General features: G+C 51.5%; 1 protein-coding gene across 1 annotated transcript in view; it reads right to left on the bottom strand.

Annotated features, from left to right (window-relative positions):
- DYSF (dysferlin) overlaps nt 1-15,044 on the bottom strand; it is a 301,818-nt gene extending 286,774 nt beyond the window's left edge. The window contains exon 1 of the mRNA XM_060247222.1: nt 14,951-15,044. Coding sequence (XP_060103205.1) covers nt 14,951-15,044 — 94 coding nt within the window. The remainder of the gene's footprint in view (nt 1-14,950) is intronic.
- Nucleotides 15,045-16,406: the final 1,362 nt, after the last annotated feature.

Genomic DNA, 16,406 nt, shown 5'->3' with positions numbered 1-16,406 from the left:
AAGGGTCAGGCAGTCCAGAGAGGGACACCAGCCAGGCGCCTGCTTGGAAAAGGACTTCCGCGCCTTTGGGGCTGGTCTCAGAGTTCATTTTGAGTCCTCTACAGCGCAGTTCCTGCCGCTAGGGAAGGGAGAATCCATCCCATTCTATTCAGCCAGGCAGAGAGAGGGAGGCTGAACATAGACATCAGCCCATTAAGGCCAGGGTTTTTAGGAGAGGGGTCATGGCTCAGTGGAAGGTCATCTGCTTGGCGTACAGAAGGCCCCAGATTCAATCCAGTCGGAAAGGACCAGGCAGGAGGTGATGGGAAAGACCCTTTTCTGCCTGAGACCCTGGAGAAAGGCTGCCAGTCTGAGTAGGCAATACTGACCTCGATGGACCAGCATTCTGATTCCGTATAACACATAATGATGTGTAGTGCTTTTTTTTTTTAGCAGGAACACAGTTCCGGCTGGCTTGGCATCAGGGGGCTGTGGCCTAATATGCAAATGAGTCCCTGCTGGGCTTTCTCTACACAAAAGCCCTGTGTGGAGCAATGGTGGCGTCGAGGGGGTGTGGCTTAATATGCAAATGAGTTCCGTTTGGGCTTTTCCCCACACAAAAAGTCCCGATCATGTGTATTTTGCCCCATAAGCCCCAGCCCTGTTTTTTTGTCTGCTCACAAGCACAGACCCGGGGCAACACGCTTCCCGAGGGTATGTGGAAGTCCTACCCACAAGTATTGAATGTGACATCGCCATGATGACATCACAGGCTCCAACTCACAAGCCACCGAGTTTGGGATGCTGGAGACCTGCCCACATCAGCCCCAAACGGCCGTTCTAAAGTAGAGCTGCCAACTCCAGGTCAGGAGATTCCTGGAGATTTGGGGGTGAAACCCAGGGAGGAGTTGCAGCTGGGCGTCATGCCACATGGTCCACCCTCCAAAGCAGCCATGCCCTCCAGGGGCACTGACCTCTGCCACCTGCAGATCAGCTGTAAGCCCAGGAAGTCTCCAGGCCCCACCTGAAAGCTGAGCAAACACAAAAGCTAAGACTGTATAACTTGCTTATTATTAGTGCGTTACAGGGCTTTTTTGGTAGAAAAAGCCCAGCAGGGACTCATTCGCATATTAGGCCACACCCCCTGATGCCAATCCAGACAGAACTGCGTTCCTGTGCGTTCCTGCTCAAAAAAAAACCCCCAGCCCTGGTGTGTTATAAAAGTATTCACCCACTTATACAACGTTACACTCTCCAAAGCCATAATACGATTTAAAACTGCATTTTCAATAGCAAAAGTCCATATAGATAGAAGTCTCTGATCAATTTTCAAGACTCTGGTCAGTTTGTGGAAAGGTGACGACACACCTGCCGGGTTTGATGTAACATGTTTCGAGAGACTCTCCCTTCTTCAAGTCACCCACATTAGATTTGGAACCACTGCTTCTGCATGGACTTCTACTAGGGTTGCCAAGTCCAATTCAAGAAATATCTGGGGGCTTTGGGGGGTGGAGACTGGAGACTTTGGGGGTGGAGCCAGGAGACAAGCTGTGACAAGCATAGCATTTAAAGGGACCGCACACCTTTTTAAATGCCTTCCTTCCCTAGTAAATAATGAAAGATAGGGGCTCATAGAATCCAATCTTTTTGAAACTTGGGGGGTATTTTGGGGAGAAGCACTGGATGCTATGCTGAAGATTTGGTGCCTCTCCTCAAAAAGCAGCACTTCCAGAGCCCCAGATACCCGCGGATCAATTCTCCATTATTTCCTATGGGAATAAGTCTCCCTAGGGAATAACAGAGTTCCTAGCAGACATTTCCCTCCCTGCCCCCGCTTTCTGATGACCCTGAAACGGGGGGAGGGCCTTCAAACCGGGGGATCCCCTGGCCCCACCTGGGGATTGGCAACCCTAACTTCTGCTATTTTGCTATCTTAACCACACTTAACCACTACACCAACCTGGCTCTGGCAAGTTATATAGGGTTAGCTTTTGTGTTTGCTCAACCTGCACACCGTAGCCTCGCGTGTTTGCAAAGGGCCCACCTGGAAGTTGGCAACCTAATCTAAGGCCAAGAAACAGCCCTTGGGGAGAAATGCAAGACAGAGCAAGAAGCCCCCAGCTAAGCCCGGCTCCGGCAGCTCAGAGAAGGGCAGGCCGTGTCTCAGGCCCTCTGACAACCCAACGTGGCGGGGAATGACATCCTCCCAAGGTCTGGAATGAAGAGAGAACAACCACGTTGAGGAGACCCCAGCTGTCTTCCAGCATCCCCCATAGGGTTGCCAAGTCCAATTTAAGAAATATCTGGGGACTTTGGGGGTGGAGCCAGGAGACATTAGGGGTGGAGCCAAGATTTATTTATTTATTTACATTTTGACTTATATCCCGCCCTTCCCACCGAAGTGGCTCAGGGCGGCTGTGACAAGATCAAGGCTGTGACAAGCATAATTGAACTCCAAAGGAAGTTCTGGCCATCGCATTTAAAGGGACGGCACACCTTTTCAATGCCTTCCTTTCATAGGAAATAATGAAGGATAGGGGCACCTTCTTTAGGGGCTCATAGAATTGGACCCCCTGGTCCAATCGTTTTGAAACTTGGAGGGATATTTTGGGGAGAGGGACTAGATGCTGTACTGAAAATTTGGTACCTCTACCTCAAAAAATAGCCCCCCCAGAGCCCCAGATACCCGCGGATCAATTCTCCATTATTTTCTATGGGAATAAATCTCCATAGGGAATAACAGAGTTCCCAGCAGACATTTCCCTCCCCTCCCCCCGCTTTCTGACGACCCTGAAGTGAGGGGAGGGCCTCCAAACCAGGGGATCCCCTGCCCCCACCTGGGGATTGGCAACCCTAATCCCCCAGCAGCTGAGCGGAACGTCTGGCAAGCAAATTCAGAACATGCACTGCCTCACTGGTGGAGGGGGTGGGATTTCCTGGGATTGCCGCTGATCACCAAGAGGTCAGTCCCCACCCCCCCCACCCGGAGGAAACGGCTGCTCTGGAAGGTGGACTCTCTGGCATTGGACCCCGTTGAAGTCCCTCCCTTCCCCAAACCCCACCCCCAAATCTCCAGGAATTTCCCAGCCTGGAGTTTGCAAACCCAAAGGTGATGAGTAGGGTTTGGGAAGGGTACAATGCCATACAGTCCCCCTCCAAAGCCGCCGTTTTCTCCGGGGGACAGATCGTCCAGAGACCAGTTATAATGCCAGGAGACCTGGAAATTGGCAACCCCCTCTGAGAGTCCAGCTGCTCCCACCGGCCTCCACAATGTACTTCACAAGGAAGGTTGAAACTCGTCCGTCTCCAACGGCAGCACTGAATCTCGGCACTGGCTAAGGTCGCCAGGTCCGACTCAAGAAATATTTGGGGACTTTGGGGGTGGAGCCAGGAGCAAGGGTGTGGCAAGCATCACTGAGCTCCAAAGGGAGTGCTGGCCATCACATTTAAAGGGACCGCACACCTTTTAAATGCCTTCCCACCACTGGAATAATGAAAGATAGGGGCACCTTCTTTGGGGATGCATAGAATTTGACCCCCTGATCCAATCTTTCTTAAACTTGGAAGGTGTTTTGAAGAGAGGCACTGGATGCTATGCTGAAAATTTGGTGTCTCTAACTCATAAAACAGCCCCCCCCCCCGAGCTCCAGATACCGGCAGATCAATTCTCCATTAAGCCCTATGGGAATCGGTCCCCATAGGGAATAAGGGAGTGCCCAGCAGACATTTCCCTCCTCCCCTCCCCCCCACTTTCTTGATGACCCTGAAGCAGGGGGAGGGCCTCCAAAATGGGGGGTCCCCTGCCCCCACCTGGGATTAGTAGAAGCTGAAATAAGCCGCCGCGTTTTATATTTAGCAAAACGATTGCTCCGCAAATTTCTCTAATATCCTATTCATAGATTCTCACTTGTAAATCATAAACCAAAATTCTTACAAATGTCCATGACTACAGCACAACTCAACATACAAATCAATTTCCAATTGTTATGAAGGTATTAAAGTCCACTGTCTATATGCTTTCGTTGACAGATGTGGGCAGTACCAATGACGGTGCCACTTTTCGCTTGGCTTTGGAAGAATTTTGGTCTATGATTTACAAGTGAGGTTATATGAATAGGATATTAGAGAAATTTGTGGAGCAATCGTTTGCTAAATATAAAACGCAGCGGTTTATTTCAGTTTCTACTAATCAGCACACAACGGTTTCCGGTTTGACCACCTGGGGATCGGCAACGCTAGCCGTGGCTGAAGCCTTTCCATGGGCAGAATGACACAGTTTGTCACCGAGTAGAAAAGGAAGCGGAGGAAAGCAACAAATGGAGCATCCGAACAATAGGAGGGCCCCAAATGCAAAAAGCCTGCCCTACAGGAAGGTCTGTCTGGCAAACTGCCTCTCTCAGCCTTTCAGCCTAGCGCAAAGCAAAAAAAACTACTATATATGGTCACTCCGCATCCATTTCACAGAATCCACACACACACAAACTCAAAAGGAAGGAATTGCTGGAATCTAAAAGACGCAGCCCGGTTCTATTGCCCTCTCAAACAGTTGCCTCGGACTCAAAGAGGAAAGGAGGGTTTCTTTGAATGCACTTCTCTTCAAAACGTTTCCAAAGAAATTTAATCTGACTTCCTTTTTTTATTATTATTATTTTTAGGAGGAGGCAGAAAACCTACGCCCTCAGAGGTCACAACTTCTGTGTCAATTGCAGGCCGCTCGCCTTCCTTCGTCTTCTAAGTCTGTGATCCACTTTGGCCCCTGCGCATTACACTGTCTTCTCAGTCTGTGATCTACCTTGAGTCTCAAATGAGGAAGGCAGACTATAAAGGAAGTAAATCAAATACTTAGCTGGGGTTGCCAGATCTGGGTTGGGAAATACCTGGAGATTTCCGGGGGGGGGAGGGGGAGTCCGGTGGGTAAGGCAGGGTTTGAAGAGGGGAGCATTCTAGAATGTTCATAGAACCTGTCCACCAAATCATCCTTTTTTCTGCAGGGGAAACAGCCTTGGTCATCCAGAGATCGACTGTAACAGATCTCCAGGTAACACCTTGAGGTTGGCACCCCCAGTCTTTCTTCATCCACATATGCTGATTCACCACGTATGCAATTTTTAAATTGTCTGCAGCCCGCTACTGAAGAATCCTCTCAAAAGCAAAACTAAAGAAAACCATCTTGCTGTCTGTATTGTCTTATTTGATGCAAGTTATTAATTGGATGAAATTTTACTAATTTTAGTTTTATCGTAGCTCGTATTTTATGTTGTCACCCGCCCAGAGCCTGCCTCAGCAGGATGGACAGGATAGAAAGTCCAATAATAAAAATTAAAATTAAATGTAGGGAAGTTAAAGACTTGCGTGGCAAGTTGGGGAGGGGAGGGTTTGCCACCAAATTGGGGAGGGGAGTGTTGCCATGCCAATGGCCAAAAGACAGGGCTGGATTAACAATTAGGCCACATAGGCCCTGGCCTATAGGCCCCCATGCCTTTCGGGGCCCCGGGCAGGCCCCCCGCAGTTTTCCCCCTGCTTTCACCCCTCCCAGCCTGCACACACAGCCAGCAACTGAGCCGCTCTTTGCCCAACTCTCCTGGTGCGACTGCAGCTGGTGTCATCGCCTAGGGTTGCCAAGTCCAATTCAAGGAATCTCTGGGGACTTTGGGGGTGGATCCAGGAGACTTTGGGGGTGGAGCCAGGAGACTTTGGGGGTGGAGCCAGGAGACACTGGGGTGGAGCTAGGAGCATCACTGAGCCCCAACGGGAGTTTTGGCCATCGCATTTCAAGGGACGGCACGCCTTTTTAAATGTCTTCCTTCCCTCCACCCTCCCCTTCTCTGATTTCACCTCAGAGGCGGAGCAGAGCGGGCAATGCCGCTGCGCTGCTGCCGCCTCTTCTCTGGTTCACCTTAGCTGCTCCTCCGAGATGGGGGGGTTCGCCACGCTCCTTGGCGTCGTTTCCCCCCCTCCCCCCGCTTCCGTTTTTGAGAGCGGGCGAAGAGGCTGTAAATCCTGGGGTCCCCCGCCAGGGCGGGAGGGTTGGGAAGCCTATCATCGCCAAGTTTGCCTCTCTCTGCCCCTTCCCCGCCGCTTTGTCAAAGGGACTTTTGGAAAAGTTGCTGCAGCGGGGGCTGCAGGGTAGCTGCTCCAACTCTAGGGTTGCCAATCCCCAGGCGGGGGCAGGGGATACCCTAGTTTGGAGACCCTTCCCGCTTCAGGGTCGTCAGAAAGCGGGGGGAGGGGAGGGAAATGTCTGCTGGGAACTTTTATTCCCTAGGGAGATTTATTCCCATAGAAAATAATAGAGAATTGATCCACGGGTATCTGGGGCTCTGGGGGGGCTGTTTTTTGAGATAGAGGCACCAAATTTTCAGTATAGCATTTAGTGCCTCTCCCCAAAATACCTCCCAAGTTTCAAAAAGATTGGACCAGGGGGTCCAATTCTATGAGCCCCAAAAGAAGGTGCCCCTATCCTTCATTATTTCCTATGGAAGGAAGGCATTGGAAAGGTGTGCCGTCCCTTTCAATGTGATGGCCAGAACTCCCTTTGGAGTTCAACGATGTTTGTCACAGCCTTGATCTTGGCTCCACCCCCAAAGTCTCCTGGCTCCACCCCCAAAGTCCCCAGATATTTCTTAAATTGGACTTGGCAACCCTGAGATAATTTGCGAGGGGGCTCTGAGATTTTGACTTCCTGGGAGCCTCCAAAGGGTTTAACCCAGCCCTGCCAGGAGGAGATCCCCCTTCATCTAAAAATGAGCACTGAAATAACCTTGTGGTTTCTCTTCAGCCATCCTAACTATGGACCAGAAGGTGCGATTTATATTTCCGTGGCTTATGGTCTGCCTCTCTTGCTGAGGTAGATTTCAAGGTGGATGACACAGAATAAGTTAATACCACCAGCAGCAGGGGACATCCAATAGTCAAAACGACAGGATTCGACTTCTTTGAAACCAGCGGAGATCACAAACAGAGGGGAAGGGAAGCACTGACATGAACACAACGTAGAGCAGGGGCGCAATTTGCTGCCACAGGAATTAACAGCTTCAAAAGAGGACTAGAAAGATTCACGGAGAGAAATCTAGCAGTGGCTACTGGCCATGCTGACTGAGGGGAAGCTCCACATTTAGAGGCACTAATCCTCTGGATCGAGGGTTGCCAAGTTCAATTCAAGAAACATCTGGGGACTTCGGGGGTGCAGCAAGGAGACTTTGGGGGTGCAACCGGGAGACATTGGGGATGGAGCCAGAAGTAAGGTTGTGACAAGCATAACTGAATTCCAAAGGGAGTTCTGGCCATCACATGTAAAGGGACCACACACCTTTTAAATGCCTTCCCCCTATTGGAAATAATGAAGGATAGGGGCACCTTCTTTTGGGGCTCATAGAATTGAACCCCCTAGGCCAATCCTTTTGAAACTTGGAGGATATTTTGGGGAGAGGCACTGGGTGCTAGGTTGCAAATTTGGTGCCTCTATCTCAAAATATAGCCCTCCCAGATCCCCAGATACCTGCAGATCAATTCTTCATTATACCCTATGGGAATCAGTCTCCATAGGGAATAATGATGTGTCCAGTAGACATTTCCCTCCCCTCCCCCCCCCACTGCTTTCTGATGACCCTGAAGTGGGGGGAGGGCATCCAAACCAGGGGATCCCCTGCCCTCACCTGGAAATTGGCAACCCTATCTGAATCCCAGAGCCAGGAGGCAACATCAGGAGAAGACCACAGACTCTATGCCCTGTTGTTGGATGCCCAGAGGAACTGGGTGAGACAGGAGCCTGGACTAGATAGATCCTCTCTGGTCTAACCCAGCAGGGCTCTTCTGATGTTCCTCTCAGGGGAAGGCCTCGGCCTCTCTGCCCTGTTGTTGACCCTCCAGAGGAAGTGGTTGGCCACTGTGTGAGACAGGATGCTGGACTAGATGGACCCTCCCTGGTCTGATCCAGCAGTGCTCTTCTGATGTTCCTCTCAGGGGAAGGCCTCAGCCTCTTTGCCCTGTTGTTGGCCCTCCAGAGGAACTGGATGGCCACCATGTGAGACAGGAGGCTGGACTAGATGGACCCTCCCTGGTCTGATCCAGCAGTGCTCTTCTGATGTTCCTCTCAGGGGAAGGCCTCGGCCTCTCTGCCCTGTTGTTGGCCCTCCAGAGGAACTGGATGGCCACCGTGTGAGACAGGAGGCTGGACTAGATGGACCCTCCCTGGTCTGATCCAGCAGTGCTCTTCTGATGTTCCTCTCAGGGGAAGGCCTCAGCCTCTTTGCCCTGTTGTTGGCCCTCCAGAGGAACTGGATGGCCACCGTGTGAGACAGGAGGCTGAACTAGATGGACCCTCACTGGTCTGATCCAGCAGGGCTCTTCTGAAGTTCTTTGGAGGGCATTTTGTTAAAAATTTTGCCCCACTTGATCTGTACAAAAGAGGCCGGGGCCCAGAAGCACCATAAAGACTAACGGATATGTGGCAGGGAAGGAGCTTCTGTGAGTCACTGCAGTCACTTCTTTAGATATCTGAAGGATCATTTCAGCATCTGAAGACGCAACCGTGATGACTTATGAAATCGCCTCTCCTGCCACAAATGTTTTCAGGGGCTGCTGGACTCCGGCTGCAGACCGACTAACACAGTGACCCATCTTGATTCAAGGGCTCGATCAGGTCAAAGAAAGTCTGCGTAGCTCAGCATCTTCTTCCCCAACTAATTCTACACATTTGCAGTTGGGTGGGGAAGCCCGTGCTTTTTTCCTTCCACAGTACACTGCTCATCAATTCCATTGCAGGCCTCCAAGCTATTCTGGAGGGATGTGGGGGGAGAGAGTATTCTCAGAAATCTGATTAACTTTTTCCCAGTCTGATAGATCCCAGTAGGCAGCTGTGTTGGTCTGCAGCAATAGGAAAGGAAAGGTCCCCTGTGCAAGCACCAGTCGTTTCCGACTCTGGGGTGACGTTGCTTTCACAACGTTTTCACGGCAGCCTTTTTACGGGGTGGTTTGCCATTGCCTTCCCCAGTCATCTACGCTTCCCCCCGCAGCAAGCTGGGGACTCATTTTACCGATCTTGGAAGGATGGAAGGCTGAGTCAACCTCGAGCTGGCTACCTGAACCCAGCTTCTGCTGGGATTGAACTCAGGTCGTGAGCAGAGAGTTCAGACCACAGTACTGCAGTACTATTTAAACTAACAAAGCCAGAATGTTACTTAGATCTGAACGTAATCCACCCTGAGCCCCTCTGGGAAAGGGCGGAATATAAATTTACCAAAATAAATAAATACAAGTATGCAGCAATTCTGTCTGTTGTGGCTACTCTGGTGTCTGTTTTGCAGTGTAATCACTAAAGTAAGACCCAAAAGAGAGGACAGACTTGCTGGATCAGACTAGCGGCTCACTCCATCTATCATCCTGCCTCACACAGTGGTCAACCCAGTTGCGCCGGAGAGCCAAAAACAGGGCGCAGAAGCCAGGGCGTTCCCCTGATGTTGCCTCCTGGCTCTGGGATTCAAAGGCTGATAGCCTCTAGATGTGGAGGTTCCCTCATCCCCATGGTTGGTAGCCACTGATAGACAGACCTCTCCTCCAGGAATCTGTTAAAGTTCCTTTTCAGACCATCTGTGCTCACAGCCATCACTAAGTCCACTGAAATACATGTCACAGTATAGTTACTCACTTAGTAAAGGAATTTCATCTTTTCCTATCCTGAGTCTTTTCATTGAGTGCTCCTGAATTAAAGCATTTTGGGAGAAGGAGAAAACATTCCCTCTCTCTGCTTTCTTTACCCCATACACAATTTCAGGGCCTTTTTTGTAGCAGGAACTCCTTTGCATATTAGGCCGCATCCCCCCAATGTAGCCAATCCTCCTGGAGCTTACAGTAGGCCCTGTACAAAGAGCCCTCTAAGCTCTTGGAGGACTGGCTACATGGGGGGGGGTGGCCTAATATGCAAAGGAGTTCCTGCTACAAAAAAAAAGGCCCTGCATAATTTTACAAACCTCTGTCTTTTCACCCCCTTTTTCCCCCAACCCCGTTTTTCCAGACCCTTCAGCCTTTCCTCCTAGGGAAGGTGCTCCAAGCCTCTCACCATCTTGATTGCTCTCCTCCGCCCTTTTTCCAGCTCTGCATGTCCTCTTGGAGATACAGGGACCAGAATGGCACGCAAATATTCTAACAGGGCTGCACCATAGATCTATACTTGGACATTACAATCCTGGCAGTTCTATTTTTTAGTAGGACAGACAGGCAGCCGTCCCGAGAGATGCAGGATTCCTGGGGACACACAGCAGGAAGCTGCAGCTGGCCGCTTGGCCCCACGAGCCTGGAGTTCCACATCCTATTTCCACTCTCTTTATTGCCCCAACCCCCTGCTCTGGCACGGGGAACTCTCCCTTAACGCCCCCCCCCCCAACCAGACACTCTCTAACAGTATCAACAGCTGAGATTTCACTCCTTAGAAGACGACGACCAACTGCAGATTTATACCCGCCCTTCTCTCTGAATCAGAGACTGAGCAGCTCACAATATCTCCTTTATCTTCTTCCCCCACAACAGACACCCTGTGAGGTGGGTGGGGCTGAGCAGCAGCTGCCCTTTCAAGGACAACTCTGCCAGGGCTCTGGCTGACCCAAGGTCATTCCAGCAGCTGTAAGTGGAGGAGGAGGGAATAATCAAACCCAGTTCTCTTAGATAAAGAGTCGGCACACTTAATCACTACACCAAACTGGCTCTTAGAGAAGAAGAATTGCAGATTTATACCCTGCCCTTCTCTCTGAATCAGAGACTCAGAGCAGCTTACAATCTCCCTTATCTCCTCCCCCAACAGACACCCTGTGAGGTAGGTGGAGCCAAGAGGGCTCTCCCAGCTGCCCTTTCAAGGACAACCTCTGCCAGAGCTCTGGCTGACCCAAGGCCATTCCAGCAGCTGCAAGTGGAGGAGTGGGGAATCAAACCCGGTTCTCCCAGATAAGAGTCCACACACTTAACCACTACACCAAACTGGCTCTCTTTACCTTCTCCCCACCTCCTACAGCTTACAATCTCCTTTCCCTTCCTCCCCCACAACAGACACCCTGTGAGGTGGGTGGGGCTGGGGAGGGCTCTCACAGCAGTTGCCCTTTCAAGGACAACCTCTGCCAGAGCTCTGGCTGACCCAAGGCCATTCCAGCAGGTGCAAGTGGAGGAGTGGGGAATCAAACCCGGTTCTCTCACATAAGAGTCTGCTCACTTAACCACTACACCAAACTGGCTCTTAGTGCCAATGGCATGCCACTGGGTGCCATACACAAGAGGGCCAGCCTCATTTTGGGCAGGAACTCACAGAAGCAGAGCTCCGAAAACTACATTTTTATTGTGCTCTTTCTTTCTTACCCCCTCCTCCCCCAAAAAGCTTGTTTCTGGGCTCCATTGTTCAAACCCCCTTTGAGAATTTTGCTGAACTCTTAAGATTTGACAAACTTTCTAATATTTTTCTCTACAAAAAAATGGGGGGGGGGGAACCAAAACATATCAAGCAGACGGATGAAAATCTTCACCCTGCCGCTGTGGCCACAGAGGAGAAAGTCATTTGAAAAGTATGATGGGAATGAGGTTTCATTGTGACAATTCTAATTCAAGAAGCCTTTTAAGGTAGATGCTGAGCTGAAACACAGTATGTCACAGAAGTGAGCACACCCCCCTCACAGTTTGTAAATATTTAAGTACATCTTTTCATGTGACAACACCGAAGAAATGACACTTGGCTACAATGCAAAGTGGTGAATCTACAGCTTGTATAACAGTGGAAATGTGCTGTCCCCTCAACATTGCGCAACACACAGCCATTAATGTCTAAACCGCGGAAAACAAAAGCGAGTACACCCCTAAGCGATAAAGTACAAATGGGGCCCAAAGTGTCGATATTTTGTGTGGCCACCATTATTTTCCAGCACTTCCTTAACCCTCTTGGGCATAGAGTTCACCAGAACTTCACAGGTTGCCGCTGGCTGTGTGTTGCATAATTTGGAGGGGACAGCACATCTATACTGTTATACAAGCTGTAGACTCGGCCCCGGGGCCAAGTGTCATTTCTTCAGTGCTGTCACATGAAAAGATATACTTAAATCAGTTTGGTGTAGTGGTTAAGTGTGCAGACTTTTCTGGGAGAACCAGGTTTGATTCCCCACTCCTCCACTTGCACCTGCTGGCATGGCCTTGGGTCAGCCATAGCTCTCTTATCTGGGAGAACCAAGTTTGATTCCCCACTCCTCCACTTGCAGCTGCTGGCATGGCCTTGGGTCAGCCATAGCTTTGGCAGAGGTTGTCCCTGAAAGGGCAGCTGCTGTGAGAGCCCTCTCCAGCCCCACCCACCTCACAGGGTGTCTGTTGTGGGGGAGGAAGGTAAAGGAGATTGTGAGCCGCTCTGACACTCTTCGGAGTGGAGGGTGGGATATAAATCCAATATCTTCATCTACCTCACAGGGTGTCTGTTGTGGGGGAGGAAGGTAAAGGAGATTGTGAGCCGCTCTGACACTCTTCGGAGTGGAGGGCGGCATATAAATCCAATATCTTCATCTTAAATATTTACAAAATGTGAGGGGGTGCGCTCACTTCTGTGACATACTGTCATTTAGTACACCTTCCAGTGATGTCGGAGGTGTGTGGCAAAAGCAATTGAACTGTGCTGGCACCTCTTTTTTATGAAACCACCCCTGCAAGAGACCATTGGGGGAGAGAAGCAAACCCTGCCCCGGGGGGTGGGGGGTGCGCTTTCCAGACAAGGGAAGGGGAGCAGACCCAGGAGGCAGAGAGAAGGTGAGAGCCTGAAGAAGTGGGACATAATGGGGGGAGGCAGCTTGGCTCTTCAGACACAGTGCTGAACAAAGACCTTGGGTGACCCAGGTTCGAATCCTCACTTCCACCACAGAGGTTTGTTGGGGGACCTTGGGTCCGTCAACCATCTCACAGCGTGGTCTACCTCACAGGGTGGTGTGAGAAGACGAAGATGAGGAAAATGATATTCTAGGCTGCTTTGAGATCCAACTGGGAACAAAAGTGGGACATCAATAAACGAATGTAAAAAATAAATGCGTCTTCAGAGCAGGGAGACAGCTTAATTCATACGGCCCTTTTCCGACAGAGGGATGAGTGGGGGGGGGGGGGAATGCAGGACTTCTGCAAAGATGGAGGAGCAGGGTTTATGGACACCCCCCCATCCCACCCTGATTTGCCAAAAAGTGCTGTTGGCTTGCTATTCTAAAGAAAGTACCTGCCTGGGGGTGGGGAGTGACAGAAATATACCAGATGGATTTCCACTCCTAACACCAATGTGTAACATGGGCCCCAATCCACTCCAGAAGGCCACAGAGGAGACCTTCGCACACTGAACTGGGCAGGGGCAGAGTTCAGGAAAGGGCAGCGAGTTGACCAGCTTGAGAAATTCTGCCCTTAAGGCCAATTCACCCCCTCCCTCCCCATGGGAGAAGCGCAGGTGTCACTGGGGTGCAGAAACCCAGGTGCGTACTGCCTGCCCCCTTTTTTAAACTGAAGGTGCCAGGGATTGAACCTGGGGCACAGGGCATGCAAAGCGGACGCTTCCATGGCCTTTAGCCAGAAATGAGCTTAAGCGTAGCTGCCTTATACTGAATCAGGCCCTTTTAGCTCCGTCAAGTTCAGCGGTAACAGCTCTCAGGGTCTCAGGCTGAGGTCTTTCCCACCGTCACCTGCCGGGTCCTTTCAACTGGACCTTCTGCATGCCAAGCAGATGCTCCGCCACTGACATAGACATGAACACATCCATGAAGCTGCCTAATACCAAATCAGACCCTTGGACCACTAAATCAATATACTTGCAGTGTCTCTCTCGTCTCTCTCTCTCTCAGCTTGGCTTCGCGAATGAAGATTTAAGAAGGGTGCAAGTATATGCAGTGCAATATACTAAATCAATATACTAGCAGTGGCTCTCCAGGGTCTCAGGCCAAGGTCTTTCCCATCACCTCCTGCCTGGTCCTTTTAGCTGGAGATGCTGCCGGGGATTGAACCAGGCACTTTCAATGTGCCAAGCAAATGCTCAGCCCCTTCCCAACAGCCCTTCCCCACATGACAGCCCCCACAAATAAGGACTTCCATACACTTAGAATCATAGAATTCTAGAGTTGGAAAGGAACCTCCAGGGTCATCTAGTCCAACCCCCTACACAATGCAAGAACTTCACAACTACCTCCCCCTAAATTCACAGGATCCACATTGCTGTCAGATGGCCATCGAGCCTCTGTTGAAAAACCTCCAAGGAAGGAGAGTCCACCACCTCCCGAGGAGGAAGCCTGTTCCACTGAGGAATCGCTATACAGTCGGGAAGTTCTTCCTAATGTTAAGCCAGAAACTCTTCTGATCTAATTTCAACTCACTGGTTCTGATCCTACCTTCTGGGGCTACAGAAAACAATTCCACACCCTCCTCTCTAGGACAGCCCTTCAAGGACTTGAAGATGGTGATCCTCTCACCTCTCAGCCACCTCAGTTGTGGCTTTTCTTTCTCTCCCCCTCCCCTTTGCACGAACCCACTGCCCCGTCCCTAATCTGGCCCACCAGAAACAGCCTCTCTGGATGAGTCCCTGGGACCCAGGAGAACTCCTCCGACAGAGACAGACAGGGGTTGGGTCTCCCCAGTGGGATGGTGCCAAACGGGAGCCACTCCCATAGGGGCTCTCGAACTTTGGGCAGGGGGCCACTCCAAAGACCCTGAAGCCCTCCTGTGCCAAGAGTTGCCAACTCTGGGTCGGGGCATTCCTGGAGCTTTGCGGGTGGGGCCTCCAAGGCAGGGGGAATGGACGGCAGGGGCTTGTGCAGGGGGAAATGCCAGGGGGTCTAAGGGGTCCCAGTTGCCATTTCCTCCAGGGGAGCTGGTCTCGGTGGTCTGGGGACCCGCTGCAGTTCTGGGAGGTCTCCCTCAACCCAAGCTCTGCCCACCCCCCACCCCCAGCATGGGGCCCGAGAGAAGCGCCTCTCCCCCCCCCGGGACTCACCTCGGAAGGTCAGGCTGGCCACGGGGTCGCTGTGCTTGTCGCCCTTCTCCCCGCCCGGGAGGCTGCAGGCCCGCTGGAGCAAGCAGCGCAGCATGGCCCCTCCGTCCAGCCGGCCGGCGCGCAGCCCCAGCACCAAAGAGCAGCCGCGGCAGCCCAGCCCAGCCCGCCCCTCCGCCCGCCCCGGCACCGGCTGCAGGCGGAGGATGGACGGGGCGGGGCGCGCCGCCAGGGGGCGCCCTGGCCCAGCTGGACAGCGCCGCGCAGTGGGCAGAGCCAGCCTCAGGCCGCCTGGGCTCCTCGGCCGCCCTCTCCCCCTGGCCCGGCCATTCCGGGAGCTCTCCCGCTCCCGCCTGGAGGCGAGCTCTGGACGCGGAAGGGGAGGCCCAGGGCCGCACTGATGGCCGGGACGGACTGGGGAAGGAGGCTGGAGGGGGGGGGGGCGGGGGGAAGACCACCACTTCTGCCCACTTTGCCAGGCTCCACTCAGGCGCAGCAGAGACACAGCGGGAAGGAGTCATGGACTATGACTGCTGGGCTAAAGGGCTTCGGGTTGAGGAAGAATTATTATACAGGGGTGGCCAAGGGTAGATCTCCAGAGGTTTTTTGCCTACAACGCCCATCGGCCCCAGCCAGCATACGGAGAGCTGCCCTTGGCCACCCCTGGAATATAAAATATCGGTGTCTTTTCTTGAGCACCCCTTCCTTCTGAGCTCGTTCAGGTTTGGTTTTGTTTTTTTGGCAAACTCTGTTTTAAACTGCTATTTATTTGGCAATAGAAAGCGAGAGAGAGAGAGAGAGAGAAAGAGAGAGAGAAAGAAGGATAGAAGACAGACAGACAGACAGGATAGATAGATAGATAGATAGATAGATAGATAGATAGATAGATAGATAGATAGATAGATAGATAGATAGATAGATAGATAGATAGATAGATAGATAGATAGATAGATAGATAGATAGATAGATAGATAGATAGAGAGATAGAGAGATAGAGAGATTGATTGATTGATTGATTGATTGATTTTGGATTTATATCCCGCCCTATAATTTGAATCTCAGAGTCTCAGAGCGGTCACAGTCTCCTCTACCTTCCCTTGCACAACAAACACCCTGTGAGGTAGGAGGGGCTGAGAGTGCTTTTACAGCAGCTGCCCTTTCAAGAACAGCTTCTATGAGAGCTCTGGCTGACCAAAGGCCCTCTCAGCAGGTACAACTGGAGGAGTGGGGAATCAAACCCGGTTCTCCCAGATAAGAGAGCTCTGGCTGACCCAAGGCCATTCCAGCAGCTGCAAGTGGAGGAATGGGGAATCCAACCCGGTTCTCCAAGATAAGAGAGCTCTGGCTGACCAAAGGCATGGCAGCTGCAACTGGAGGAGTGGGGAATCCAACCCGTTCTCCCAGATAAGAGAGCTATGGCTGACTCAAGCCCATTCCAGCAGGTCCAAGTGGAGGAGTG

Source organism: Heteronotia binoei, chromosome 9, assembly GCF_032191835.1.
Source record: "Heteronotia binoei isolate CCM8104 ecotype False Entrance Well chromosome 9, APGP_CSIRO_Hbin_v1, whole genome shotgun sequence".
Lineage (NCBI taxonomy): Eukaryota > Metazoa > Chordata > Lepidosauria > Squamata > Gekkonidae > Heteronotia > Heteronotia binoei.
Note: the sequence above shows the minus strand (reverse complement) of the source record. Positions and strands in the feature narration are given on the sequence as shown.